Source organism: Uloborus diversus, chromosome 2, assembly GCF_026930045.1.
Source record: "Uloborus diversus isolate 005 chromosome 2, Udiv.v.3.1, whole genome shotgun sequence".
NCBI classification, from domain to species: domain Eukaryota; kingdom Metazoa; phylum Arthropoda; class Arachnida; order Araneae; family Uloboridae; genus Uloborus; species Uloborus diversus.
In genome coordinates, this window is record NC_072732.1 from 2531565 (window position 1) to 2559373 (window position 27809).

At 35.8% G+C, this 27809-nt stretch overlaps 1 protein-coding gene across 1 annotated transcript in view; it reads right to left on the bottom strand.

Annotated features, from left to right (window-relative positions):
- Window positions 1-3109: 3109 nt before the first annotated feature.
- Window positions 3110-27809, bottom strand: part of LOC129217746 (serine/threonine-protein kinase PAK 1-like) — a 42978-nt gene continuing 18278 nt past the window's right edge. The window contains exons 5-9 of the mRNA XM_054852085.1: window positions 27590-27653; window positions 22659-22790; window positions 18294-18537; window positions 10148-10441; window positions 3110-3232 (exon numbers count right to left, since the gene is read on the bottom strand). Of these exons, the coding sequence (XP_054708060.1) occupies window positions 3110-3232; window positions 10148-10441; window positions 18294-18537; window positions 22659-22790; window positions 27590-27653 (857 nt within the window). The remainder of the gene's footprint in view (window positions 3233-10147; window positions 10442-18293; window positions 18538-22658; window positions 22791-27589; window positions 27654-27809) is intronic.

The window sequence follows — 27809 nt, forward strand, 5'->3', positions numbered from 1 at the left end:
GAACTCGCCATTTACAGAATTTAAAATCGGGTGAATTATCGGCAATTGTTAAGAATTTATAGCAGTAATTTTCCTAGAAAGTCACAGTCGGTTGTAGGGGGTTTTAATCATTTTTTAAACTTTATGAAAATGTTTTTAAACAATTTATGGCATTCACCAGGAACATATTGAATATTTTCATCATTTTTGCAGAATGATTTGAAAACTCGGAGTAGATAAATGTATGAAGTCATTGAGCGATTATTCTGTTAACCAAACACCAGTCAAAACACACTGCTTTCATCAATTTTAAAAAAATGGATGATTTAAAAATACTCATCAGTATATTGTGTATTGATGACTTACATATGGTAATGCAAAATTCTTACGTAGGCACAAAGGTGGTGGATCATGGGTGCAAGTTTCGTGATGCGTTGAAGACGGAAAATATTTTGAGCCCCCCCCTCCCCCCACATGCGTGCTTAAGGAAAAATTTATGAGCATAAATGTTGTAGATTTTGACTATGGCAGTTTTGAAATCTGTGTAAACTTTGAATTTTTCGCTTTTGACTTTTCTAACAACATGGACCTAGTTTAAATTATAATATTTAAGCATTATGATATCGTAGTTCGAAAAACCTAAAAACCACCGATAACGGGGGGTCTGGGGGCTCTCCTCCAGAATTTTTTAAAAATTGAAGTTCAAAAAAAAACGCAATGATAGGCCATTTCGGTAAAGTTCAGGGAAAGGAGGGGTTCGGGGACTCTCTTACATCAATTTTTTCAAACTGATGGTCCCAAAATCACAATATTGGGCGATATCCAAAAATATTATAGAAAGAGGTAGGTGGGGGGCGCTGGCAATTTCTCTGTTTTTTAGTAAAAACTGGAGGAAAGTCGTCGAATTTCGTTCCGTCTCGGAAACTTTGTCCAGTCAAAGCACATTGCTTTCATCAATTAAAAAAAGAAAAAAAAAATGGATGATTTAAAAATACTCATCAGTATATTGTGTATTGATGACTTACATATGGTAATGCAAAATCCTTATGTAGGCACAAAGGTGGTGGAATAAAAATATGTTTTTCCTATAGACAGCATGTTTGCCTTGTTTTGAAGAAAAAACCCTTCATGTCGTACCCCTTTGTTAACTGGGGGTACAGTTCAGCTCAAGATTGTCGGCGTTCGGAAGAGTCCAAATCGAAACTGGTCGATAACAAGAGAAGCTGTACTGCCATGGGCAGGTAAATGGCAGTAACTGCAAATATTTCATTTTTGCATTTCTGTCATCGATTGTACTTAAGCTTCATAGTACAAGTTACATACTGTTAGAATTATTTAATTTGATTGTTTTTTTCGTACGTACATTTGAAAGTAAACGCACTTGCATATTCTTTCTTATATATTTAAAGTGAAAAGTATCACTGTGAACTGTAACATTCTGAATTATGCAAATGTTCCGTACTTATAAGGTAAGGAAACTAGGTGTGTTTTTTTTTTTTCTGGAAGGTTATGTCCTCAATTTTGTTAGCTACAAAGCTAGTAGCCATGAAATTCATGTTGTACATTATAACATCTTCTTTACTAATAATAAAGCTGAAAATCTCTCTGTCTGGATGTCTAGATGTCTGGATGTCTGTGACGCGCATAGCGCCTAGACCGTTCGGCCGATTTTCATGAAATTTGGCACAGAGTTAGTTTGTAGCATGGGGGTGTGCACCTCGAAGCGATGTTTCGAATATTCGATGTGGTTCTTTTTCTATTCCAATTTTAAGAACAAAATTCTCATAAGATGGACGAGAAAAAAAAACGAAATTATCATTACGTGAAACCGTAACCAAGCCAATTGGCGAGAAAATTCACCACACATTATATGTAAATATACAGGCGAGCCAAAAGACCTTTTAATTTTCTATTACGGGCAAAGCCGTGCGGGTACCACTAGTCCTCAATAAAAGATTTGCTATTAAATAAGTGTCTTCTGATCTCAGCAGACAGAAATCGTTATTTAGTTACCATGGTGGATGTAAGTTATAAACGCTATTAGCGGTAATCAATTCTACAAATACCAACATTTTTCTAGCGTTTGTATTGAATCCAAAACACGTTTCTTCAACCATCTCGAAGACTCACTTTTGCAGATACTGCCGTTTACCAACCGACAGCCATATGGGCGCCCATATGCAAAATCGTAAAGGGGGGGGGGGGGCTCAGATTTTTTAACCATGGTTTAGCAGGGTATTTTCTCCCATGGAAGCAGATTTCAGGACAGATTAGAGTCAGGAAAAATCGACATTTTTAGTAACTTATTCATTAATGGCTGGAGAAGAAATATTTTTATATCTTTGCAAAGAAAAAAGTACTAAAAGTAAGGAAGTTCTAATTTCCAAGGGGGTTCGAGCCCCCCCCCCCCTTCAAAAAATTCAGCATTCATTCGGGGGTGAGCAAAATGGAAATTAAGGCCGATTTTTGATTGAACATTTTTTTGCGAATACAATACTTCCTTTTTACTTTCATTTACAAAAAAGGAAGTATTGTATTCGTGAAAAAATTTTCACTCAAAAAGTCGACCTTCATTTCCATTTTACTCACGCCCGAATGAATGTTGAGTTTATTTTTCAACACAACCACCCTAAGGGGGGGGGCGTTGAGCCTCCCATGCCCCCCTATATGGGCACCTTTGGACAGCCAATGTCATCAAGCCTTGGCGAAATCTTTCTTTTTTTGTTTTTCGGTCAAACATCGTTGCCTGTTTAAAATAAGAAGTTAAGCTCAATTGAGAGCTGGCGACTAACTTCCGATAATGTGCGGATCGTAAAAGACTTTGAAGATTTTCTTTCAGTTATCAATGCTTCGGACTCCTTAACCGAGCGCCAATGATACCGAGCCACTCATGGCTCCATTTTTTAAAAATGTCCTCCAGAGCTAGCAGGACTTCAAAGTCTAATTACAAGTCAGACATTCAATGATAAGATGGAAGTGCAAACGGATTTTTCTTCCAAACTTCGCAGAAGAAAAAATCAGAACAACATGAAGCACAGAAGGATATAAAAAATTTTCTGAAAAAAACAAGTCAACGAAGAGTCGAATACTTCTTCGTGATTGGCCGTCGGAATGGGGGGAGGGGGGGGGCTCACTTCTTGAGGATGACCCTGGCGGCCTTGATGAGGGGGGTGAGTCGTGAGAGGCTGTCTGCTTTGAGCAGGAAGGGGTGTTTGAGCAGCTCCTCTGCAGAAGCCCTCTTGTCCACATCCACCTTAAAAAGAAAAATTCGATTCAGATAGCTGGACCTCACACATGGGTCTCAGCTGAATAATAAGGATTCAGAAACATCATGATATTTTTGAAAATATCAAAAATTTTTGATTTTGATATTTTTGAAAATATGAAAAATATCCGATATTTTGATATTTATTGGATATTTTGATATGTATCCGATATTTTCAATCAGCACAAATTCAAGTCTTCAAAATAGTAAATGCATACTCAAATCACTCATCATTTTCTTATATTAAAATATGTAGATTTAAAATTAACATTTCTTTCATCTCTACATAGTATAAAATGAAGTCTCCAAAAAGCATCTGTGTGTTTGAACGCGCAAAACTCGAGAACTACCCGGCCAATTTTGCTGAAATTTCCACAATTTGTTCCTTTAAGTCCTGAGAAGGTTTGCAGACCAGTTCGAAAACAATTCGATGAATAGTTTTTTAATTCCAATTTAGGCCCAATTTTCACATAAATTCCCAAATATGGGGGTGAAAAATTACTTTCACATATTAATATTACATATCGTTCGAAAGGGTAGAATTTTTTGTGTTCTATGCAATTTGTTTTAGTGCTCTAACTTTATTACGGCAGGAGTTATTTGCGTTTTTACCTCGAATTTTTTAAGGCTTAGCTGAAATTTAGGTACTACTTTCTTCATTAGATAAATCAATAAAAAGTGAAGGAGTTGTCTCACAGCTTTCTTTTTGACGCCATTGGAAAAAGCCACCTTTTTTACTCCAGAATTAACTCGACCTATGATTGAAAAAATAAGCTTTTATCTCGAAAGGAAAAAAAGTTAACAAGCCTTTTTAAATCAAGTTTAAGAAATCTCGATTCCATTCAAATGGTGAACCATTTTCTTTCGCATTTTAATTCCTTAAACTTATTTTATTTTGTGTTTCCATGGTTACGCATTTTAAATTAATCTTTCTGGATTTAATTTCTTAAAAGTATTTCAATATCTGCCGTCATTGTTTAGAAAGGAAATCATAATGTTTTTTTTTTACTTATTTTTTACGCCCGATTGTTGAATATACGTCACTTGACACAATTTTTATTTTAAAGGTGGACCGGGCAAAGCCGGGCAACGCAGCTAGTTATTTATATATCTAATATTTCATTTTACATTTTTATCCATTTTAATGGAGTTAATAAAAAAATTAGTTGTTTTATTCATTTTTCTTCTGCTAGCTACTTTTACACTTATCTAATTCAGAAATAAAAAATATGCATCAGTTGGTGCACAACCATTAGACATTTACTTTTTTTTCTGAGCCTTTTCCTTTTTAATATTTAATGAGGCACTTTTAATAAGAATTAAAATTCTTACATTGCTAATAATGCTATGAATATAAAATAAAAAGGGATATTATATTACTTTGTTACATTAATAATGCATTAATACATCATAAAAATGTAGTTACATAAATTTTTGGTTATTTTTAATAATAAATGAACAATATTGCTATGATTAATATCATTTTTATTGAAAATGCTGTTGTTGAAAAAATATCAAAATATCATGATATTTTCAAAATAAATATCGGATATATCAACTGATATATATCAGCGAACCCTGTGATTAATATTCAGAAAAGCAATATAAATGCTACAACGTTTGGAACCTGACATTCTATGCAGAGAGGTCTGGAAGTGGGCATCTTGACCCTTTTATTTTCAACAGTATGTCAGTTACGGTTAAATGTTTGTTATGAACGGCTACCTTGAAGTTTTAAATGCATGTTTTTTTAAAAACACTTTTAAATGTGTTCCTTGGCTTTAAACTTCTGTTCAAATCAAGAGAAAAATATTCTAATAATATCATATTTTTAATTAGAGATGATTTGTGGTCGAACAACCGCTATGCAACATCACGCTTTAAATAAAAAAAAAAACAACAACATATATTACCAATGAGTTTCGAGCATTATATACATTGCTAATGCAATAGTATACCTCAAACTTTACTGGAAACATATATACTAGCAGCGGTTTGACTACATAGGTCCTAATTCGGCCATAATGGGGGTCCAAAGTTTTTAGTTTGGCTCCAGAAAAAAAATGGTCTTTCCTTTGAAATTAATCTTTTTTTACTCTTTTTTTGATATTGCATTGCAGTTGAAATATCAAAAATTATGTTTAAAAAAAAAACATTTTAAAATAAGAACCTGAAAACACTACTAAGTGTATTATAATGTGACAGGTGCCAATTGCTACTTTATTAGAAAGATTTTCTGTAAAATCTTATGCATTCAAATGAAATGCTAAACATTGATAGAAAAAAAAATAAAATTCATCGTATGTTTCACAACAGGTAATCTTAAAATGAGGCAGTGAGAAGCAAAGGGACATGCAAGTGGACATTTTCAAGTTTTGAGCAAAACGCGTTTAAAGATAACGTCTTGGGTAGACGTCCATTGAAAAGTTTTACACTTACATCTCTTTGCTTCTGACTGCCTTAAATGTTCACACACATAAGTTCTTTATTAATAAAAAAACTAGACATGTAAAATAAAATAACTAGTATTATTCTATAGCTAAATTTTTTAATTTTTTGTTTTCCAGAGAACCGGGTATTTGCCTCAGTTTTCGTTTGCTACAGTACCCAGAACGCTGTTTAATACCAGCAGTGATTTCAGGCAAATTAGAGACATTGCAAATGATATCTATCAGATGAAGCTCTAAATTAGCAGTTGCCAACAATTTCTTCGAAAATAGTTACAGAAAAATCAAATCTTACAGTTAGTCGCCTAAATTGGCGACTATGAGTTTCATTATTTGTAAAAATTCATATTGTGTTTGGTGCTACGACAACATGCTTCCGACCCCGAGACGTTCAGCTCATAGTTGACTCCACCACGGCAACATAATTTGGAGCATGCTCCCTTAAGGTTATTTATTTTTTGCATTTAATATATATCTTTTCAGAATGGCTACCATATTTTGTTATTCTAGTAGCCAGCAGATACTATTCAGAATTCTTAGTCTAGAGCTTTACACTCTGAATGACAATAATAATTAAATATATCTTCTAAAACTTGCCACAATCCGAGACGCGATATCCTGAAATATAGCAAATAGAGATTCGACTGGTTTTTCATTTTCAACACATGGAGAAATAACAGCACTTCAATCGTCATCCTTCGAAAGCATGGGACCGAAAAGAGAGATTTCCTTGAGGTGCCTGCACCAGGGTATCTCCTAAATCTCGCCACATGAGATGCAAATATCGTTAAATATCGCATACCGAGATTCGACTGGTTTTTCCATTTTCAACATATCGACAAATAACAGCACTTCAATCATTGTATCCCCTAAATCTCGCGACACTATAAGATGCAGATATCGTTAAATATCGCTAATCGAGATTTGACTGGTTTCTCATTTTCAATACAATGAGAAATAACAGCACTTCAATCGTCGTATCCCCTAAATCTTGCCACACTATGAGATGCTGATATTGTTAACTATCGCAAATCGAGATTCGACTGGTTTCTCATTTTTAACACAATAAGAAAAAACAGCAATTCAATCATTGTATCCCCTAAATCTCGCCACACTATGAGACGCCGATATCGTTTGACATCGCAAATAGAGATTCAACTGGTTTCCCATTTTTCAACACGTTGAGAAACAACAGCACTTTAATCGTCATCCATTGAAAGCATGGGACCGAAAAGAGAGATTTCCTTGAGGTGCCTGTCCAGGGTATCCCCTAAATCTTGCCACACTATGAGATGCAGGTATCGTGAAATATTACAAATAGAGATTCGACTGGTTTCCCATTTTCAACACATGGACAAATAACAGCACTTTAATCGTTATCCTGAGACCGAAAAGTAAAAAGGGAGATTACCTCGAGGCACCTGTCCAGGAAGTCCCTGAGGTCGGGGGAGAGCCTCTCCCCGTTGCGTATCCGGGGCTTCCCGTTGGTGGCGATGAGGTAGAGGGCCTTGAGGGGGGTGTGATTCTAGTAGCCAGCGGATACTATTCAGAATTCTTAGTCTACAGCATTACTCTGAATGACAATAATAATTAAACATATCCCTCTAAAACTTGCCACAGTCCGAGAAGCGATATTGAGAAATATGGCAAATAGAGATCGACTGGTTTCTCATTTTGAACACATGGAGAAATAACAGCACTTCAACTGTCATCGTTTGAAAGCATGGGACCGAAAAGAGAAATTTTTTCTTGAGGTGCCTGTCCAGGGTATCCCCTAAATCTCGTCACACTATGAGATGCAGGTATCGTTAAATATTGCAAATAGAGATTAGACTGGTTTCCCATTTAACACATGGACAAATAACAGCACTTTAATAGTTGCATCCCCTAAATCTTGCCACACTATGAGAAGTCGATATCGTGAAATATCGCAAATCGAGAATCGACTGGTTTCTCATTTTTAACATAATGAGAAATAACAGCACTTCAATCGTCGTATCCCCTAAATCTTGCCACACTATAAGACGCCGATATCGTTTGACATCGCAAATAGAGATTCGACTGGTTTCCCATTTTTTAACACGTTGAGAAACAACAGCACTTCAATCGTCATCCTTCGAAAGCATGGGATTGAAAAGAGAGATTTCCTCGAGGTGCCGGTCCAGGGTATCCCCTACATCTCGCCACATTTTGAGATGCAGATATCGTTAAATATCGCAAATAGAGATTCGACTGGTTTCCCATTTTTCAACAAATAGACAAACAGTACTTCAACATTGTATCCCCTAAATCTCGCCACAATGTGAGACGCCGATATCGTTTGACATCGCAAATAGAGATTCGACTGGTTTCCCATTTTCAACACGTTGAGAAACAACAGCACTTCAATCGTCATACCGAGACCGAAAAGTAAAGAGGGAGATTACCTCGAGGCACCTGTCCAGGAAGTCCCTGAGGTCGGGGGAGAGCCTCTCCCCGTTGCGTATCCGGGGCTTCCCGTTGGTGGCGATGAGGTAGAGGGCCTTGAGGGGGGTGTGATTCTAGTAGCCAGCGGATACTATTCAGAATTCTTAGTCTACAGCATTACTCTGAATGACAATAATAATTAAACATATCCCTCTAAAACTTGCCACAGTCCGAGAAGCGATATTGAGAAATATGGCAAATAGAGATCGACTGGTTTCTCATTTTGAACACATGGAGAAATAACAGCACTTCAACTGTCATCGTTTGAAAGCATGGGACCGAAAAGAGAAATTTTTTCTTGAGGTGCCTGTCCAGGGTATCCCCTAAATCTCGTCACACTATGAGATGCAGGTATCGTTAAATATTGCAAATAGAGATTAGACTGGTTTCCCATTTAACACATGGACAAATAACAGCACTTTAATAGTTGCATCCCCTAAATCTTGCCACACTATGAGAAGTCGATATCGTGAAATATCGCAAATCGAGAATCGACTGGTTTCTCATTTTTAACATAATGAGAAATAACAGCACTTCAATCGTCGTATCCCCTAAATCTTGCCACACTATAAGACGCCGATATCGTTTGACATCGCAAATAGAGATTCGACTGGTTTCCCATTTTTTAACACGTTGAGAAACAACAGCACTTCAATCGTCATCCTTCGAAAGCATGGGATTGAAAAGAGAGATTTCCTCGAGGTGCCGGTCCAGGGTATCCCCTACATCTCGCCACATTTTGAGATGCAGATATCGTTAAATATCGCAAATAGAGATTCGACTGGTTTCCCATTTTTCAACAAATAGACAAACAGTACTTCAACATTGTATCCCCTAAATCTCGCCACAATGTGAGACGCCGATATCGTTTGACATCGCAAATAGAGATTCGACTGGTTTCCCATTTTCAACACGTTGAGAAACAACAGCACTTCAATCGTCATACCGAGACCGAAAAGTAAAGAGGGAGATTACCTCGAGGCACCTGTCCAGGAAGTCCCTGAGGTCGGGGGAGAGCCTCTCCCCGTTGCGTATCCGGGGCTTCCCGTTGGTGGCGATGAGGTAGAGGGCCTTGAGGGGGGTGTGATTCTAGTAGCCAGCGGATACTATTCAGAATTCTTAGTCTACAGCATTACTCTGAATGACAATAATAATTAAACATATCCCTCTAAAACTTGCCACAGTCCGAGAAGCGATATTGAGAAATATGGCAAATAGAGATCGACTGGTTTCTCATTTTGAACACATGGAGAAATAACAGCACTTCAACTGTCATCGTTTGAAAGCATGGGACCGAAAAGAGAAATTTTTTCTTGAGGTGCCTGTCCAGGGTATCCCCTAAATCTCGTCACACTATGAGATGCAGGTATCGTTAAATATTGCAAATAGAGATTAGACTGGTTTCCCATTTAACACATGGACAAATAACAGCACTTTAATAGTTGCATCCCCTAAATCTTGCCACACTATGAGAAGTCGATATCGTGAAATATCGCAAATCGAGAATCGACTGGTTTCTCATTTTTAACATAATGAGAAATAACAGCACTTCAATCGTCGTATCCCCTAAATCTTGCCACACTATAAGACGCCGATATCGTTTGACATCGCAAATAGAGATTCGACTGGTTTCCCATTTTTTAACACGTTGAGAAACAACAGCACTTCAATCGTCATCCTTCGAAAGCATGGGATTGAAAAGAGAGATTTCCTCGAGGTGCCGGTCCAGGGTATCCCCTACATCTCGCCACATTTTGAGATGCAGATATCGTTAAATATCGCAAATAGAGATTCGACTGGTTTCCCATTTTTCAACAAATAGACAAACAGTACTTCAACATTGTATCCCCTAAATCTCGCCACAATGTGAGACGCCGATATCGTTTGACATCGCAAATAGAGATTCGACTGGTTTCCCATTTTCAACACGTTGAGAAACAACAGCACTTCAATCGTCATACCGAGACCGAAAAGTAAAGAGGGAGATTACCTCGAGGCACCTGTCCAGGAAGTCCCTGAGGTCGGGGGAGAGCCTCTCCCCGTTGCGTATCCGGGGCTTCCCGTTGGTGGCGATGAGGTAGAGGGCCTTGAGGGGGGTCTCGTTGAGGTAGGGGGGCTCCCCCTCGATCATCTCGATCACCATGATGCCCAGGCTCCAGACGTCGATCTTGTTCCCGTACTGCTTGCGGGTCACCACTTCGGGGGCCATCCAGTACGGTGTGCCCACCACAGTCTGGCGCTTCTCCTCTGGCGCTATCTGGGCGCAGAACCCGAAGTCCGTCACCTGGATCGGAAATGACACTTCATTGTTTGAAGGATGAAAATAACTTTAACGACACCCACATAGATAATAAGGAAACTTGGCAACTTGGTTACTCATTGCTTCTCAGACAACATTTATCTGGAAGATTGTAACAGGGCCATTCCAGGAAAAAACAGACATTTTGCCCCACACGTGACAGATCTACATTTCGTTTCAAAGAGTGTAATAAGCCAAATTTTTTTGCCTAAGAAGTGACACATGTATGTGTGATTTCTTAGGTAAAAAATCTTTGTTACATTTTTAGAATATTGCTTCCGGCATAAAATATAGAGTTGTCACGTGTGGGACAAAAAATCCCATTTCCTGTAATGGCCCACTGTTTCTTTTTGAAATTATCACTAGAAAGTAACTAACAGAAAAGCAAAGAATATATGTAATAGATTTTTAACTACAGAATCGAAGAATATCTTGCTAGAATCAAGAACTCGGAAGCTGATGCCCAAAAGTGTGTTCGAACCTTTTTTTTTTGATCATAGAATTTGAAAGATGCTTAAATTTTTTTTAAAAATTGCAAGAAAAAGAACTAAAGGGGATAATATATACTTTAAAGGTTAAAAAAAAACTGTGGTTAATGTATAAGGCATTGGTTTTTGAATGCTGATACAGTAGAAGACCGTTATAACGCCGACCTGTGTAACGCAATTCTCTATAAACCGTACTACTTTTCAGAAGTAAACAATAGGTTTTGAAGTTTAAAAAATCCCTCTGTTTTCCTTTGTAAAAATAAAAATTGTTAGGAAAATTAAATTTTGAAACAGTTTTTCATCTTTCCAGCTTAATTCAAAGCTTTTACATTGAAAATGAGTACTCATAGTAAACAGAAAATACCAGATGGCTCTTGAAAAGGCAGCTGTTATGCAAACCATGAAGCTAGCAGAAGTGCAGGATTTTGGCTGTGAAACATATTTATTTGTGAACGACTCATTGTAACATGGGTGCTTTAATACTCATTGCAGATAAAACTCATTCTGAAGTGCCAATATATAGATATACTCTGAATATTAGTTTCAAAATTTGAGAAATGACCTATATAGCGCAAAAACCTGTATAACGCAAAAGCTCTGGTCCCAAGGTGTGCGTTATAATGGTCTTCTACTGTATAATCTTATACAAAAACTTTTCTTTTGGACACAAAAGAAGTTTTTTTTTTCTCTCAAAAATAACAGACAGAAGAATGAAAGAACTTCCCTGAGCAGCCACGAACAGCACCCCACTCTCTACCCAGTAGAGTACCAAGTGGTTGGCAGGGGTGCAGCAGCCAGGCCGCGGTATTTCGATTGATTAAAAAAAAAAAAATTGATATTTTTTATTTATTTTTTGTTTTCCAAAAAATTGATCATATAAGTAGAAAAATGCTTTTATAAGTAAAATTTAAAATAAAATTCGCAAAAAAACAAGCTAGAGGGGAAAATCAAACGAGCTGATGTGTGCATCACATGACTTCCTTTTACTCCAATTTAATGTCATTACCCAGGGCTCCCAACACATATTAGCTTCGGAAAAGGGTAAAAGAGGACCATTTTCAATCAAAAAGGGGACTAAAGAGGACCAGTTAGGATCAAAAAGAGGACCTTGGGAGGACCACTCGCAGTTAAACCCATGAAGAGACCAAAAGGCAAATTAGATGCCAGCTGCTAAGTGAAGATAATTCCTTAATTAACTATAATAACGAGAGATACAATTCTTTTATCACCAGTGAAACTGATTTTTTTTTTTATCCATTGATAAAAGTGCATAACATTGGGGGGGGGGGGGCACTTAGTTCAGCACTTAAGGCAGCCTCTTTAGAACTAAATAGGCATAATGATATATTTTGACGTCTCACTGAAGGATAGGTAAAGTTGCACTTCATCTTTATTTAGTTTAAAATTATTTTTATGTTTTTCTGTCTTTTAATGCTTCTTAATATAGCGTTATCATACACCAAACAAAAAAAAAAAAAAAAAAAAACTTTATTCTCTTGTTGTTTTTTCCCAGTCTCTAATTTTGTTCCCATCTTCATCAGTTTCATCTATTTGCTCAGAAATCTGCACTTCCTCATGACTCACACTGAAACCTAAAAAATATTGTTTTGATTTTCAACAAAGCTACAACTGAGTTTATAATAAAATATTTTATATTTGAATTTTAAATTTCATCTCTTTATCACACGGTTCATACCCTTTAGGGAGAAAAAAAATGTAAAAAAATGTTTTTCAAGGTACTACCCTAAATTCACACTATAAATATTACATGCAGATTTCATTCAATGCTAACATATAAATAAAAGAAAGTAATATAAAAAAGTATACGAAAACAAACTGCTTTTTCTACAAGAGACACTTTAATAAAAGATTTACTGTATTGAAAGTTTTCCTAAAAATCGTCCTGAAATGCTTAATCACAAAGAGAAGCAGATCAACTTAGATTTAAAAAAAACTCCATGATTGCAAGACCATGAGTGCTTTGAACTTTTATGCGGGTGGAGGGGGGGGGGGGGCTGATTCCCCTCTTTAGCAAGCATCATGACAATGAAAAAAATGTACAAAAATTCACCTTTATAAAATTTTATATTTCAACTTTGTTTCAAATACAAAAACTAAGTTAAAATGTTATGCACTCAATTGTTTACATTTAATACTCCCCCCCCCCCCCATAAGAATCAGTAATAACCGAAAATAAGCTAATAATAATTAAACTTAAGTTTGCAAGTTAAGGTTGCAAAACTAGAAATTTGAATTTAAAAAAAAATATTATTTTTTTAGTTATTTAAATAAAATTTAAAAACGAGTTAATCTAATGCAGCATGTCAAAACAACTTCAAATTGCCAAAAATATAAAAATATTTATTAGATGCAAAATGATTGAAAGCTCAGATAAGCACATTTTTACGAACCAAGTTCAATTTTGGCATACTTTCCATAAAATAAATTTATTTATTTTCTACTAAATTAAACACAAAACATGCTAATCTTAGGTAGCATTTGGGAAAATAACATTCGATTGGGCAAAATATTTTAATATTTTCATGATGCAAAAAGATTGAAATTTCAAACACTAAATCCCATTTTCCGCGAAGTCAAAGTAAGTTCAATGTTGCCACGATTTCCAAAATAACTACTTCGTTAATAATCGAAATTAAGTGAAAAATAAGTTAATCTAAAGTAGTATATGTCAAAATAACTTCCTATTGTCATAAAACATCAAAATATTTACAAGATGCAAAAGGATTGAAATTTCAAACGCGAGAATCAGTTTTCCGCGAAGTGCGAGTAAGTTCAATGTTGTGATGGTTTCAAAACTAATTCCTTCGTTAATTATCAAAATCAAACGAAAAATGAGCTAATCTAAAGTAGTATATGTCAAAATAACTTCCCATTGTCATAAACATCAAAATATTTACAAGATGCAAAAGGATTGAAATTTCAAACGCGAGAAGCAGTTTTCCACGAAGTCCGAGTAAGTTTAATGTTGTCATGGTTTCCAAACTAATTCCTTAGTTAATTATTGAAATTAAACGAAAAATAAGCTAATCTAAAGTAGTATATGTCAAAATAACTTCCTACTGTCAAAAACATCAAAATATTTACAAGATGCAAAAGGATTGAAATTTCAAACGCGAGAAGCAGTTTTCCACGAAGTCCGAGTAAGTTTAATGTTGTCATGGTTTCCAAACTAATTCCTTAGTTAATTATTGAAATTAAACGAAAAATAAGCTAATCTAAAGTATTATATGTCAAAATAACTTCCTACTGTCAAAAACATCAAAATATTTACAAGATGCAAAAAGGATTGAAATTTCAAACGCGAGAAGCAGTTTTCCACGAAGTCCGAGTAAGTTTAATGTTGTCATGGTTTCCAAACTAATTCCTTAGTTAATTATTGAAATTAAACGAAAAATAAGCTAATCTAAAGTAGTATATGTCAAAATAACTTCCTACTGTCAAAAACATCAAAATATTTACAAGATGCAAAAGGATTGAAATTTCAAACGCGAGAAGCAGTTTTCTGCGAAGTCCGATAAAGTTTAATGTAGTCATGGTTTCCAAATTTCTTCGTTAATTGTTGAAATAAAACAAAATAATAAACTAATCTAAAGTAGTATATGTCAAAATAACTTCCTACCTGTTAAAAAAATCAAAATATTTACAAGCTGCAAAAGGATTGAAATTTCAAACGCGAGAAGCAGTTTTCAGCAAAGTTTGAGTAAGTTCAATGTTGTCATGGTTTCCAAACTAATTCCTTCCTTAATAATTAAAATTAAACGAAAAATAAGCTAATCTAAGGTAGCACATGTCAAAATAACTTCCGATTGTAAAAAACATCAAAATATTTACAAGATGCAAAAGGATTGAAACCTCAAACACGAAAGCAATTTTTCGCGATACTGCATATCGAACCTATGTTCAGAAAATTGCAATGATGAAATATTTTTAAAAGAATTACAAGCAATCTGAAGTATGCTTTAGATTGCTTGTAATGATTTTTGAAAGAATCAGGCAATAAAGAAACTTTTCATACTTTTTCAAGGCTTTCAAGCATTTGGAAAAAAAAAAACTTTATATTTTTCAGGAACTTTTCAAGGTTTTTCAAGGGCGTAAAAATTTACGAACATATGCGCCTGTAAAAAAAATGGCGCATGCGCCACGAGATTACTTCCGAATTTATTTTGCAAAAGAGGTGGTTCATAGCAGCGTTACTATTACAGTCAACGCACGACACAACAGTCTCAAGAGCTTGGGATCCAATGAAAACTTTGAGATGAATATTCGAGTTATCGAGATCCGAGATCGGAAAGTTCATTCGTTATTGCAAACGTGAGGCTGCAATTCCGAGAAATATCGGTAGCACCCTGCTCCGCGATTCGACGTCATAACTCTTCCCCCAAACCTCTTTTTTATGGATTTCCATGCTGCAGCGGTTGAAGGAGTAATGACGTCAATCTGAAGCGAAATAATACGGGAAAGTCAAGTTAAGGCGCCACGGCCGCGTGTTTGGGTGTACAGTATCTTTGAACACAATGGAAACTTTTAAAATCTGATTTTTAAGTAAAAACAATATAAAAGCGGACTAATCGGACCAAAATGTTAAAAAGCGGTCTAAAGCGGACTTAACCTTAAAAAACGGACTTTGGCGGGAAAAGCGGACCATTTGGGAGCCCTGCATTACCCTATTATTGGCAACTTTAGTGTGATTCAATAGTTTACTCTCTAAATATCACCAACAGTGGCCATGTTGGCATAAAATATTATTAATTTTTTTTTTTCTCGGTCCACAGCCGATAATTTAAAGAAAATAATTTAAAGTTAAATGTACCTACTTTAAGCCCAGTCTGGTAAAAGTAGAACTAGTCAACTAGTTGGTGCTGACACTTTAAATATCACTAATACTAGTCAAATTGAAACTAAATCAAAAAAAAAAAAAACCTAAATTTGTCGTCAAGTTGGCGACTAAAATACTGGCGATATATCGCCAAGTGTCCGCCAAATTATAACACCATTTAAGTTTGCATCAAAATTAACAATGATTTCCCCTCAAAAAGGGACAAAAGACCCCTTTAGAAATGCCCAAAAGCAACCAAAAGGGGAGTTGTACAACTAGATCCCACTAGGAATCTACCTACCAAATTTCAACTTTCTAGGACATACTGTTCTTTATTTATGCGACATACATACGCACATGCATACGAACATACAGACGTCACGAGAAAATTCGTTGTAATTAACTCGGGAACTGTCAAAATGGCTATTTCGTGTGTCTATACGTTCTTTGGCACTTATCCACGTATGGTCGAGTCAAAAAAAAAAACTCAACATTCATTCGGGGGTGAGCAAAATGGAAATGAAGGTTGATTTTTGAGTAAAAATTTTTTTGCTACCACGATACTTCCTTTTTTGTAAAAGGAAGTAAAAGTCTTTTGTTCTAAACAAAAAGTGTGGGGGGGGAGGGGATTTTACCCATGGCGTGACATGTTATTCCGATTCATTGAGTCAGCTTAAGTTTTTAGCTAAGCACACAATTTGTTTTAAATAATTTGTTTTTTGTCAATTTCAGATTAGCAATGCTTTTTGTATTTGATTTGCTTTCCTAATTATAATAGAATTTTTAAATGCTTTCATTTTTATTTGAAAAAAAAAAAAAATTCTTTTTAAAATCTTTTAGTAAATGTGTCAATTATGCTTTTATTATACATTCTCCTATTGGTATGAAACAAGTTCTATTCAAAGTTAAAGCTGTTTTGAAAAAAATAAAAATAAATAAATACATTACTATAAACGGAACTGAAAAATGTTTATTCTCGTTTAATTCAAGAACGTACATTATTTATACTTATGAACGAACTGCAAATAATAGTGGTTTTATTGAATTTATGTGAAATGGTGGGGGGGGGGGACTAAAATTTTTGGGAAGGGAAAAATTCTCGATTCGCCGAATGAAATCCCAATTTAACAGAATGATAAAATTCGAGCATGCACCCCCCGACCTTAAAAAAAAATTTTTTTTTTTGGAGGTCACGGGGACTTCCGGTGACTTCCCATCGAGGCGACCCTGAGGGGGGGGGGGGTCCCTAATTTCTTAAGTTTGCCAGGGGCGCCAGACCCTGTTCTTATGCTACTGGTCCCATATGCAACAGGTAAACTTAATTTAAAAAATACCAATTAAAAAATAAATTAGAAAAAAATTTCTGCTTCGCAAATCACACGAGTCAAGTACTTTCACTGGGTCAACAAATTTTTAACTACCAACCCTTATTAATTTGTGTATGGATGAAATTATAAGGAAAATTTAGTCCAAATTGTCCCATGCATGACTGTGGAATCGCCCAGTGGAGGTTTTGACATTGCTTTTATTAGTTTGCAGATTAGTTGAAAGGAACTTTTCAAAATATTTAATAGCTCAGTCCCCCCTCCTCCTAATGTTTAGACGGTTTTATTTAATTATTTAGTGAATTATTTTTCATCAGTTTTTTGATATGCTACTGTCAGTTAGGGTTGTTCAAAATGTAAGTGTTTTCAACAAAATTGTTTAGTTGTAAAATTTGCAATTTTCATTTCAAAGAAAATTCAAAAAAAAAAAAAAGATTAGTACTTTTTTCACATTTTTACTTACTTCTGGTAATAGAAATGAATCAATACTGACTGAAAAGATGGTAAATAAAACAGCATCGGTCACACACATGAACACATTGTTGAATAAGTTTAAAAATATTCTTTGCTTTACATTTCATAGAAAAGTTAAGATATTTTATTAACAGCAATATTTTGTCTTTGTATGCTCAACATACATGCATACGTCTCAATTATCATAACAGCATTTAAATGTATTATGCATCGCGTGTTCAGATATGCCACACAGGTTCCTCTCAGTGCAAACGGATTAGTCGGCTATCAGGACCTAAATCATCTCGTTCCGATGTGGTCTGATTATCAAGAACTGACTGTATTTTCTTGCCTCTGACATCAAAACTTATTTTATAGTCAATTAAGAAAAATTGTCTTCACAAAACTGTAGCCTATTTTTCATTTTATCAATGTTCCAAGCCCACCCCATCAATCATAAAACAAAAACGGATCATACCGATACATTGTCATATACCGAAAATAGAGAGTCGATCAAACAGAAGCGTCAAACTCCATATATTGTCAAATTCCATAAATTGAAATTCATGTAAACAGATATCATTAAATATTGCAAGTCAAGATTCAACTATTGCATCAACGGATGCTCTAATTACTGTGCGTGGAGATCTGACTAAACAGATATCACTAAATATCGCAAATGGAGATTCGATGATACATAACATCGCCGAATATCGCAAATAGAGATTCAGTACCTTGACTGTCCCGTCCATGCCCAGCAGGACGTTGTCGCTCTTGATGTCCCTGTGAATGATGCCCCTGGAGTGCAGGAAGTGCACTGCCCTCAGGGTCTCCCTGCACACTGCAGCGATGTGTCCCTCGCTCATGAGCACCTCTGTCACCACATCTGTCAGGGGGCCCCCTTCCAGGTATTCCATCACTACCCACAGAGCATCACCCACCAGGTAACTCTCCACGAAATTCACCAGGTTCGGGTGCCTGACAAGAGAAGAAAACCATGAGAACAAACAGCACAAATACTGTAAAAGCACAGGAAAAGAGGCATTAATTTTCGCCCAAGCCCATCGTTATTTAAGCCCCAGTGCATGGCCCCACTAGATGGTGCAGACACTTAAAGGGCGTTGACAATTTCTGACTTTTCTGTATTAAATTGATGCAACTGTGATCCACTCACTCATCGAGCAATCAATGTCAACATTTCAAAGTTAGTTAATATTTGATTGGACGTCGCCCCTTTTGACCGCCAGAGGCGCTGGTAGGAACCACTGCATCCACCAATCAATGGCAACCATAGACTAATAATAAGAATAGACCGAGCTATGGCAACCCTTTTGCTGCTCATAAACCAAACCATGTGACTGGTGGATATCCTAGCAACAGCGGGCGTTGATTGTAGCGGACGATCAACAATAAATAAAATAAATTGAATTGATGGAACACAGAAGAATGATCTTTTATGGAGTCCAATTTGTAAATTGGTTATTTTAAGTTGTAAATATTTTGTTGATATAGTGAGTTTTTCATTTAGATAGTATTGTGCATTTTCTTTAGTCCATTTCAATAACTCTCTAAGCAATTCAAGATGCAAGTGCTCAAAAAGAATCGGCAAACGGTAAGATTTTTACCTACAATTTCAATTTAAGATACCGATGAGTACATTTTTGCGTTAACACAAAACTTTTACGCCATTACGTTCACGCCTACGCCGACGTAGCAGTTCCGATTGAAATAAAAGTGACTGAAAACTGCGATCAAAAACTAATTACTAATGTCAAAATAATGCATCACTAAAAGAAAAACAGTTCGATCTCTGCACCTGGAAAAAAATTATAATGAAAACACATTACGTCTCAAAATACATGCCGAGTGCCAAACTATAGATAATGTTGCCATCTAGCAACCATGCTGCCAAAATTTTCGCCAAGCCTCCCACCAGTCACATGATGTATCCATGAACCCATTTTTTCAGCACCAAGTCTGGGAAAGCTCGGTCTACTTTTATTATTAGTCTATGATGGCAACGTAATGCAAACGGGGGTTCCCTGTAGCGCCCTCTATGTTGCCATGAGTTTCAGCGGTTGTCACGGCCTGTAAGAATTAAGGGGCCATGCTTTGTGACATATTTCAATGATTTTTGCTATATATATATACTCGACTTCCGACTCTCTTCATAAAAAATTAGCTAAATTTTCTGCTTGCAAAATCACCGATATCTTTATTTTTACAAAAATTATGCTCGCAAAGACTACACATGCCATAGGCTGCCAACACTGAAAGCTGAAACTAAGGGCCACTTTGCATGAATAAATTTAGTGACAAAAGTTAGAACGAAAAAAGGGGTTTTTTAAATTGAGTTGGTGCGTCAAAGTCCATACTGGGACCAAACTTTAGCTTTTTAAAATCTGGCAGGTCACAAAATTCGCAAGACGAGATTAGTATTATTATTTTTTTGAAATTAAAAAACTATAACTCCTGGGCTTCAAAAAAAGGTTTAAAAGTAGGTATAAGTTTGTTTTATCTTATAAGTGATACAGTAGAAGAACATTATAATGCACACTTTGGGACCAGAGTTTTTTTTTTTTTGCGTTATACAGGTTTTGACGTTATGTAGGTCATTTCACAAATTTTTAAACTAATATTCAAAACATATCTCTATATTAGCACTTCAGAATGGGTTTTATCTGCAATGAGTAGTAAGGCATTAATTATAGAATTAGTCATTCACAAATAAATATGTTTCACGATCAAAATCCTGCACTTCTGCTAGCTTCATGGTTTGCATAGCAGCTGCATTTGCAAGAGCCATCTGGTATTTTGTTTACTGTGAGTACTAATTTTCATTTAAAAGCTTTGAATAAAGATGGAAAGATGAAAAACTTCCAAAATTTAATTTTCCTAACCATTTTTATGTTTGCAAGCCAAAACAGAGGGATTTTTTAAGCTTCAAGACCTATTGTTTACTTCTGAAAAGTTGTGCGGCTTATAGAGAATTGCGTTACACATGCCGGCGTTCTAAAGGTATTCTACTGTAATGATAAACATTCCTTGCAGCAGGTAGGAAGTTTAGGGGAAAATCAAGACTGTTTTGGGAAATCAAAGTTTTAAAAACAATCAGACAGATACAAGTACTCCTGTACGAAAAGGTTTTGTTTTGGTGATCATGACCATTTAACTGCTGTTGCTTTTCTCAAAAAACCCATAACACACCTACATCTACAAGTTTTTGTTTGTCACTTAACAATGCATCACCAGGTTGGACAAAACTTTGGCACTTAACTAGACCTGATAATTCAAATTTTTAAACCTTCATCAGTGGCCAGTAGAGATGTTTAGTTTAGTAGCTACTTTTTTTATCATTCGTAGACACTTTATCTCAAACACTTTTATTTAACAGAAAAAAAAAAAGAAAAAGAACGCTTATCCATTACTTTTGCATAGAATAAGCGACTATGCTGAATGAATTCCCACTGATTCATCGTCTGAACAGTTATTACAGTAGAGGACCGTTATAACGCCGACCTATATAACGCAATTCTCTATAAAACGCACTACTTTTCAGAAGTAGACAATAGGTTTTGAAGTTTGAAAAATCTCTCTGTTTTGCTTTGCAAGCATAAAAATTGTAAGGCAAATTAAATTTTGAAACAGTTTTTCATCTTTTTATCTTAATTGAAAGCTTTTAAGAGAAAATTAGTACTCACTGTAAACAGAAAATACCAGATGGCTCTCGAAAATGCAGCTGTTATGCAAACCATGAAGCTAGCAGAAGTGCAGGATAATGCACTTTCTTTTGATGGTGAAACATATTTATTTGTGAATAACTAAGTGTAACATTGGTGCTTTGACACTCATTGCAGATAAAACTCATTCTGAAGTGCTAATATAGAGACATATTCTGAGTATTAGTTTCTAAATTTGTGAAATGATCTGTATAACGCAAAAACCTGTATAACGCAAAAGCTCTGGTCCTTAGGTTTGCGTTATAACGGTCTTCTACTGTACTTCGTATTAAGGATAATTTTGCTTAAAATGAAATACTGTGCTGAATGAACACCTTGAACCTACCAGTAGCTTGGAACTCTGGCTGTCGAGTCCAAGTTTAAAATTTACAAATGATCACCATGGAACGGATCATGGATCATGGAACGGATCATGGACCAAGGAACAGGTGCAAACAACACATTCATATTTTTTTTTTCGGAGAAAAATACGAACGGATAAAAAAAGCTATGTAAAAAATTAAAAATGGAGTTGAAATTTTAAAGGAAAAAAAAGATCATACTTTGAACCAAAAAAAAAACGGACTTTTACAGACTTAAAACTTGAAAAAGGACTTTTTTTTGGGGGGGGGGGGGGAATTGACAAATTGGGAGCCTGGGATCTATTTAAAAAAATAGGAACTATTACAGAAACCAGTTTCTTCTTTTACTTCCTTTTACAAAAAAGGAAGTATTGTATTCGCGAAAAAATTTTCACCCAAAAATCGGCCTTCATTTCCATTTTGCTCACCCCCGAATGAATGTCGAGTTTTTTTTTCGACTCGACCACACGTGGATAAGTGGCCAAGAACGTATAGACACGCGAAATATCCATTTTGACGATCCCCGAGTTAGTTACAACGAGTTTCCTCGTGACGTCGGTATGTACGTATGTATGTGTGTATGTATCTCGCATAACTCAAGAACGGTATGTCCTAGAAAGTTGAAATTTGGTACATAAATTTCTAGTGGAGTCTAGTTATGCACCTCCCCTTTTGGTTGCATTTGTGTGTTTCTAAAGGGGTCTTTTGCCCCTTTTTGGGGGAACATCACCGTTAATTTCAATGTAAACTCAAGTGGTGTTACCATTTGGCAGACACTTGGCGATATATCGCCAGTCTTTTGGTCGCCAACTTGGTGTTTTTATTTTTTTAAATCTGGTTTCAATTTGGCCACTGTTGGTGATATTTAGAGAGTAAACTATTGAATCACATTAAAATTGCCAGTAATGGGGAAATGACATTAAATTGGAGCAAAAGGAAGTCATGTGATGCACACATCAGCTAGTTTTCTTAAAGGGAAACAGGAAATGCTTTGGTTTGAGAGGGGGAGAGCACCTACTTGTTCTGCTGCATGACCTTGATCTCGGTGATGATGAGCTCCTTCTGCGGCTGCTGGTCGATGTCCATCATCTTGATGGCCACCTTCTGACCGCTCTCCACCTCTGTGGCCGTGTACACCATCCCCGAAGCCCTAGAATCGGGGTTAGAACAGTTCATGAGCACTCGGAATGGCTCACAAGAATAAGTGCTCTTGCAGCACATCAAACTCTTGCAAACTCAATAAAGCTTGACCACGAAAAGAAGGCGGATGACCTTGAAGCGAAACATCAATTGTATCGTTTGTAATGGGTAGAATCTGCCAGAAAGCGCCGAACAGTAAGATCCATGGTCTCGCTAGTCCTATCTATTCCAAAATAATAACAAACAACCTACGAGGCATGTTTTTAAAGTAAGTACTGTTTTGATATAAAAAAAGAACTAGTACAGATAGAGCAAAGAAATTAATTGCACAAAAATCTACCACCCTTACGCTATTTTTTGACATTGCTCCCGTGATTTTCCAAGCATTTGTCATAGCGTGGTACAGGTTTTTGTATACCTATTCGTAGATAATTGCCGCCCGTGTAGTCAGCCATGGGATAACATGTTCTCTGAGCTCATTATTGCTGTTGTGCCACAGACCACCTTGGAAAGACTTTAGATGCCGAAACAAATGAAAGATGCTGCGAGCAAGGTTGGGATAAACTGTAGGATGTTCAAAAAAGTTCACCTAAAGACCTGTAAGAGTCCTCATGGTTGACTAAACGGGCGACAACTTTGCATGAATACATATACAAAAACCTGTACCACGCTATGACAAATGCTCGGAAAATCACGGGAGCAATGTCGAAAAATAGCGTAAGGGTGGTAGATTTTTGTGCACTAAATTACTTAGCTCTATCTGTACTCGTTCCTTTTTTATATAAAAACGGAACTTACTTTAAAAACACGCCTCGTATTACAAATGATACAAATGCTGTTTTTGCTTCCAGGTCATCCGCCTTCTTTTCGTGGTCAAGCTATACCTATTATTTTTTGAAAACAATACAATATTTGATATTTACAATGCAATACAATGCAAATGTGACGACCAGCAACAGGCTCTCGGCCCAACTATAGTCCATTTAGCGAGAGCTGATAGTGGACGTAAACAAAGCAACGTGACAATTGGCGTTACCGCTGTCTGCTTGGCGCTGGGATGATTGAAAACAGCGCCAATCAGATAAGCGAAAAGTCCGCGCTTTCAATGCGAACAGCATTGCCAATCGGGCGAGTAAGCCATGAAAGTAGTAACCCTCTTTGTTTACTTCCTCTATCAGCTCTCGTTGAATTGAGTATAGGCTGGTCCTAGTCAATTTATTAGTCCTCAACGAAGAACAATGGCTCTCTTAAAGCTATCCACCCCCTTGCTCATGACCGCCTCTTCCGGTAAGCTGTTCCGAGTGCCCACAACCCTACTAAAGTAGTCGTTTTTTCTTATTTCCAGGTTAGCCTGAGATTTGAGTAGCTTAAAACAATGCCCCCTTGTCCTGCTTTCCCCGCAAAAATTTAATCCATTAACATCATTCATTTTGATAAATTTAAACAGCTGAATCATGTCCCCTTCGACTCTCCTTTGCTCCAGGCTATACACATTAAGCCTAATTAAGTGTACACCATCCCCGAAGCCCTAGAATCAGGGTTAGAACATCACTCGTGGTCCATAAGCACAAGAATAAGTGCTTTTACAGCAGATCAAACTCTTGCAAACTCAATACCAATTATTTTTTGAAAACAATACAATATTTGATATTTACAATGCAATACAATGCAAATGTGACGACAAGCAACAGGCCCTTGGCCCAACTAGGCTGGTCGTAGTCAATTTATTGGTCCCTAATGAAGATCAATGGCCCTCTTAAAGCTATCCACCCCCTTGCTCATGACCGCCTCTTCCGGTAAGCTATTCCAAGTGCCCACAACCCTACTAAAGTACAGTCTGAACTCGATATAAGGTCACTCCTCGTGACTTCACAAAACTGAATTTATAACCGATTCATATATATTCATTGATAAATAAACATTAAATTCATTAAATCACTTCAGAATTTAATACGTTCAAAACTATCAGTTAATTAGGTGATTACAGTTAAATTGATTTGAACCAATTTAACTTTTTGGAATCAATAAGATATTTTGAAATTATTATTTAAAACTTTCATTGAGAGTAAAGCTGCATTCGAATATCCCCAAGCAAACAACTGATGTCCAACTTAGCTTACTGAAAATTTTCATTAATACAGGACTAATGTGGTTTTTTTTTCCTTTAATTTAAACAAAATGGTTTTAAATTATTTTCTGAAAATTTCTTCAGCTTCTCATGACTGGTAAAAGAGTGCAATATGTGCACGCTGAGTGCCCGCAATATGCTTCATATTTTAGTATCACTTTCGTAATGCTCACTTGCTACTGCATTCTGCGCACTACCTGCTACGCTAATAGGAAAAACGACTTTTCACTTTTTCAGGATCGTATATCGCGGTGAATTCTCGGAAGTGAATCACTGAAATCATTCAAAGAAATCTGACAAAAATGACCTTATAAGCGATTAATGTATTATGACCTGACCATATATCCGATAATACATGACATAGAATTCCTATTCGGTGGGCCGGGACTTTAGAAAAGTGACCTTATATGCGGGGTGACCTTATAAGCGGGTGACCCTATATCGAGGTCTGACTGTAGTAGTTTTTCCTTATTTCCAGATTAGCCTGAGCTTTAAATAGCTTAAAGGAAGTCTCAGTACCCCCTATACCGTCAATGTCAATTTGCACAGGTTCATGTACCTTTTTCTGAAAATCTATTTAAGGTACATTTATGAAGTTTTTTCTGTACCTTAAATAGATTGTTTTCTTTATACTGAAGTAACATTTTACAGAAAGGAAGCTTAGGTTTTTTTTTTTTTTTAATTCTAATGAGTAAGTCACTGTATTTTTTTCAAAAAATGCCATTTTGCCACACAAAATCAGCTCTATAAAAAAATAATTTCCGAATATGAGAAAAAGTTTACTTCAGTATATGCAGTTAGATGTATGGAATAGGTGGTAAAAATTTCAAAGCCTAACACAGTTTAGTTTCTGGGAGAAAGGAACATTGAGTTTCAAAAATACCATTTCGAGATATTGCAATTTAAAGGGAAAAATCATACCTTATCAACATGCGTTTAAATTTTTTTAAAGTTTATTTTAACTTACTTCTAATATGAGCACGATCAAGAAATTTGTATCATTGAAAAGGTATTGAAATGGAGCTTCAAAACATATAAAAATCAACAAATCAAATTTTTGAAAGTATTTAGGGTACTGACTCCCCTTACAGCAATGACCCCTCGTCCTGCTTTCGGTGAAAAAATTTAATCCATTATCATTTATTCTGATAAATTTAAGCAACTGAATCATGTCCCCTCTGACTCTCCTTTGCTCCAGGCTATACATATTAAGCCTATTAAGTCTAGTATCATAGTCTAAATCTGAAAGTCCCCTTGCTAGTCTAGTTACCCTCCTTTGAACCTTTTCTAATACAGAAATATCTTTCCTCAGATAAGGCGACCAAAACTGCACAGCAAACTCCAAATGAGGTCTTACTAAACTCCTGTATGAAGGCGGAAGAGAACCTTCTAGTTGCAGCTTTTCTTTTTACAATTTTATGTGCACGCAGTATAATCGGGATTTAATGATTGTAAAGGGACTAGAAAAAGCTCAGCGTTAGAAATCAGTAAAAAATCCTACTGGTGCTTCGGCCCAGTCAACATGAATATGTACTGGTCCTCAAACAACCTCACTGGTCCGCTTTAAATTAAACGCTAAATATGTTTATGCCAAAAATTATTTACACTTTATGATGATTACATTTATTAAGTTTTTTTTAAATATAACTGTTTCATTTTTAGCTCATTGATTAAACATTAAATAAAAGACTTAACTGTTCAAAATGGTAACCATAATATTAAATAACAATGTGAACACTTAATATTAAATAACAATCCAAAACAGATAAGCACATTTTTCTACTGATGAGGATTTTTTAATGTACTTGAATTTTTAAAAATTTTAAATTTTTGTTTGGCAAAGTTTGGCAATAATCATTTAAATCTGCCAAGCATACGGTCTGAAAACAAATTTCATTAAACAACCCTTAAAATAGGCAACCAAAAATTTGAATTTAATTTGATCATTTTTACTTAGTTTCAGGACGTTATTTTCCCGTCCAAGTGTGCAAAATATTGAGTAAAATGTTCACGTGTGACTTTAAGTTCTATAAAACTTTTGAAAAAGAAAAAATCTTAATTGTAAAAGAAGTCAACCAAAGGTTTGACTAATAAATAGCTAAACATTGGCTAGGCAAATGCTTTTGAATTTTTTCTAGCAGAGTGTGATAAAAAATAAGATAGCGGTTGGTGGTCTCAAGGAATACCAATTATTTTTTTTATGGTGGTCCGAAGCAGGTTTTACTGGTCTGGGACCAGTGGACCAGCAGTAATTTCTAACGCTGAAGCTGATGTTAAATCAACGATGTGGTTAAATTGAGGAGCACATACATTCAATGCAGTTAAATCCAGACCAGTGAAATGCATCATTAAATTGAAGAAATCGTTAAATCAGGGAATCGTCAAATCGAAGTTAAAGCGTATGCGTTTCAAACTAGATCAACTGCATGACCAAAATTTAAAAGATATTTTAATGTTTATACTTCCAAATCATGCTGTAATTTATTGTTTCACTACACAAATACACTTGACCATCTCCAATGACTGATTTTTCTTAAACGAAATCAAAACATGATTTAGATCTCACTTTTTATGAACATCAATCTGATTTTAGTGACCAACACCAACTGCATGCGTAAGTGTTAATTTAAATTGATGGAAGAGTTTTATTATGAATTATTTCAGAAAACTGATACACGTACCCGGATCCAATTTTTTTCACGAGGGAGTATTTTTTCTGCGGATCACCGGATGAAACGATGGTTTCTGCAAAAGATGAGTGCAATTTTAAGACATAAAATTCTCAATACAATAAAAACAACATTCAATACAGTATTCCTTCAAGATAATTTTTCAGTCAACTGCAATGCTTACAGACAAAATAAAGAGGATATTTTTTCACTCGAAGAATCTCCAAGGGCA